The 2452-nt window shown below is 35.8% G+C and overlaps 1 protein-coding gene across 1 annotated transcript; it reads right to left on the reverse strand.

Moving 5' to 3' along the window:
- Positions 1-960: 960 nt before the first annotated feature.
- LOC144450585 (caspase-7-like) lies at positions 961-1278 on the reverse strand. The gene has a single exon (XM_078141228.1). It carries the CDS (start codon positions 1276-1278, stop codon positions 961-963), a length of 318 nt encoding a protein of 105 aa, XP_077997354.1.
- Positions 1279-2452: the final 1174 nt, after the last annotated feature.

The following is a 2452-nucleotide window of genomic DNA, read 5'->3' on the forward strand; positions in this document are numbered from 1 at the left end:
CCTACTGCGAAATGGTATGTGCTATGGTGCGTCTTGTATAATCTTATCTAATGTTATCAGCAGTAAAGGAAGTCATATGAGATTAGTGTAAAAAGTCACTGCAGGCAACGTGTTACACTGTACCACTTTTGTTCTTCGATTGGCAAGTAAAATCCAAAACACAGCTTGCTGTTTATGTAGTAAATTGTTACATGTCAAACGACATTGATCAGCTGGTACTAGCACGTTAATTTGAAACGTGATAACATTGAAAGTCTACCCTGTCACTAAATTCAGTCTATTGTAGATGAAGGTGAACTTCATTGCTTTTGGAAAATTCTCTCCTAAAAATACTCTTACATATGAAATACAACTGTATTCAGTAACATCTAGCCTATAAGTTCCTGACAACCATATTCCGATTATACACTAGCGTTATATTAATAATAGGTCAGGAACTAGACTGTACAACGTACAGACCATAAGAGGTCAGGACAATGTTAGTGTTCATGCCGACTCATTTACTTGCGTAATGTATAATGACACTAGTCCTAGATCACCATGGGAGTTTATTTTTGAACATGACAGATATACACCGTAAACAAAGTCATAAATCTTTCCGTCAACCGACATCAGAGGCATTGGCTGTTGTTTTGTGTCACTTATCTTGTTGTCCTTAACTAAATTGTCTCTGCTTGAAGCTCACTTCATGCAAGCAAACGCAATGCTATAATTTCCAGCGTTGTTTATCAATAGAGTTATAGTAGATTACATGATAAGGTTTTATTGAGCATGTACAAGTTCATAACATGACACTAAAATGGTAAAGTTTTTAGAAGTGACTTTACATTATATATATTGAGATACATGAATGTGTGTTGTTGTTGTTGTTGTTGTTGTTGTTGTTGTTGTTGTTGTTGTTAATGGATACTCAATCAAAACTGAACTCTCTCTTAAATATGATAATGTCTTACCCAAGTCTTATGATTTAATAAAGAAAAGGCGTTTCCTCAAAGTGCTAACCATAGCTGGACACTGTGTTACACAGATGTCACCTTCTCTATGAACAAGAAGTTTACCAACTTCATCATTAACTTTCGTTAAAATTAAAAGGATGTCATTGTCATCAGCATGTGTTTTTAACGCGTCGACAAGTTTCTGTATGTAAACAGAACCTGTAGATTTGTTTCTGAACGATTTGTATCCCGGAACAGTAGAGTATCCGACCAGGAAGTCGGCCTCATTTTTAACAAGCTGCTGGCAGTACATAGTGTCAGTCTCTAAATTAACTCCCGCCATTACGGCGTGACCTTGACAAGCTTGAATGAAGAATATCTTCTGTTTTCCCGCCAAAGAACGGCATCTGTCTGCTACAAATCGTTTTGTCAGATCCCTTATCTCTACTATGACATTGTCAGTACCATACACGACGTCTTTCGCACCATGTGAAAGAATACAGACCACCAGACAGTCGTACATAGAGTGGTCTAGTTGACTGACTTCTCTCATAACTGATTCCATCTCTTCAGCTTGTAAGTCGTTGTGTGTGCGAACTGTGTAGCTTGTCGAATAGTTCTGCAAGCAGTCCTGTTAGTAAAATGGTAGAAAGCAGTAAGAATCCTCGATGGGATAACCACCAATATGTTCACTGAAAGCTGTTAAAATACCGATCATCAGACACTGTACATTCCAATTAGATGTCCTTTTAAATCAATATGTAGTAATAAGTTAAAGTCGTGATTCATTGGACCGCAGGTTTTCGGTGTGGACCCAAAAATCAACTTGATGGGATATATTGCACCATATTATGTACTGTTACAGAATATATTTACCCACATAAGGTGTAATACTGTTCACGGTGTACGATATGCGATTAAATCATTATATGTAACGAACATAATTCCCAGTTGTAGCTAGTGCAGCTTGAAGAAGCCAAAAAATGTATGAGTTAAAACTATGTATTGAAATAAAGTTGCCACCCACTCTGTGTCGGGGTTCATAACGAATGAGACTTTGTACATAGATCTGAAGAACGTATTTCAATAAATGTAGATGGAATTTGTTTTTTGTTATCATTGTTAGTGTCCATGTGTATTTCTTTGTTGTATGACGTGTTTATTTGTTTAAAAACTTTTAAGAGATTAAGCCTTGGTGTCACATATCGCAGGTAAAAGAGTTATCTGGCAATTTTGCATAAACTATTCATATAGAGTACACAATTTACATTAACTAATGGACTAAGCGCCATAGCTTTTTTTAAAATTATTTTTGTACAGTTTATCAATACAGAATTGTTTACACAAAATGAAACTTTCATATCTAATCGTGCACAGAGAAAATACGTCAACTGTCAAGCTCAGAGTACATTGCACTGTGACGTCATTTATGAGTTTGTTTACATTGATCAACAATAGTGAATGATGTTTGGCTAATTATAAGCTTAATTAAAGCAAGATACCATTTCAAGCAGAAT

The sequence above is a fragment of the Glandiceps talaboti genome, chromosome 20 (assembly GCF_964340395.1).
Source record: "Glandiceps talaboti chromosome 20, keGlaTala1.1, whole genome shotgun sequence".
In the NCBI taxonomy this organism is placed as follows: domain Eukaryota; kingdom Metazoa; phylum Hemichordata; class Enteropneusta; family Spengelidae; genus Glandiceps; species Glandiceps talaboti.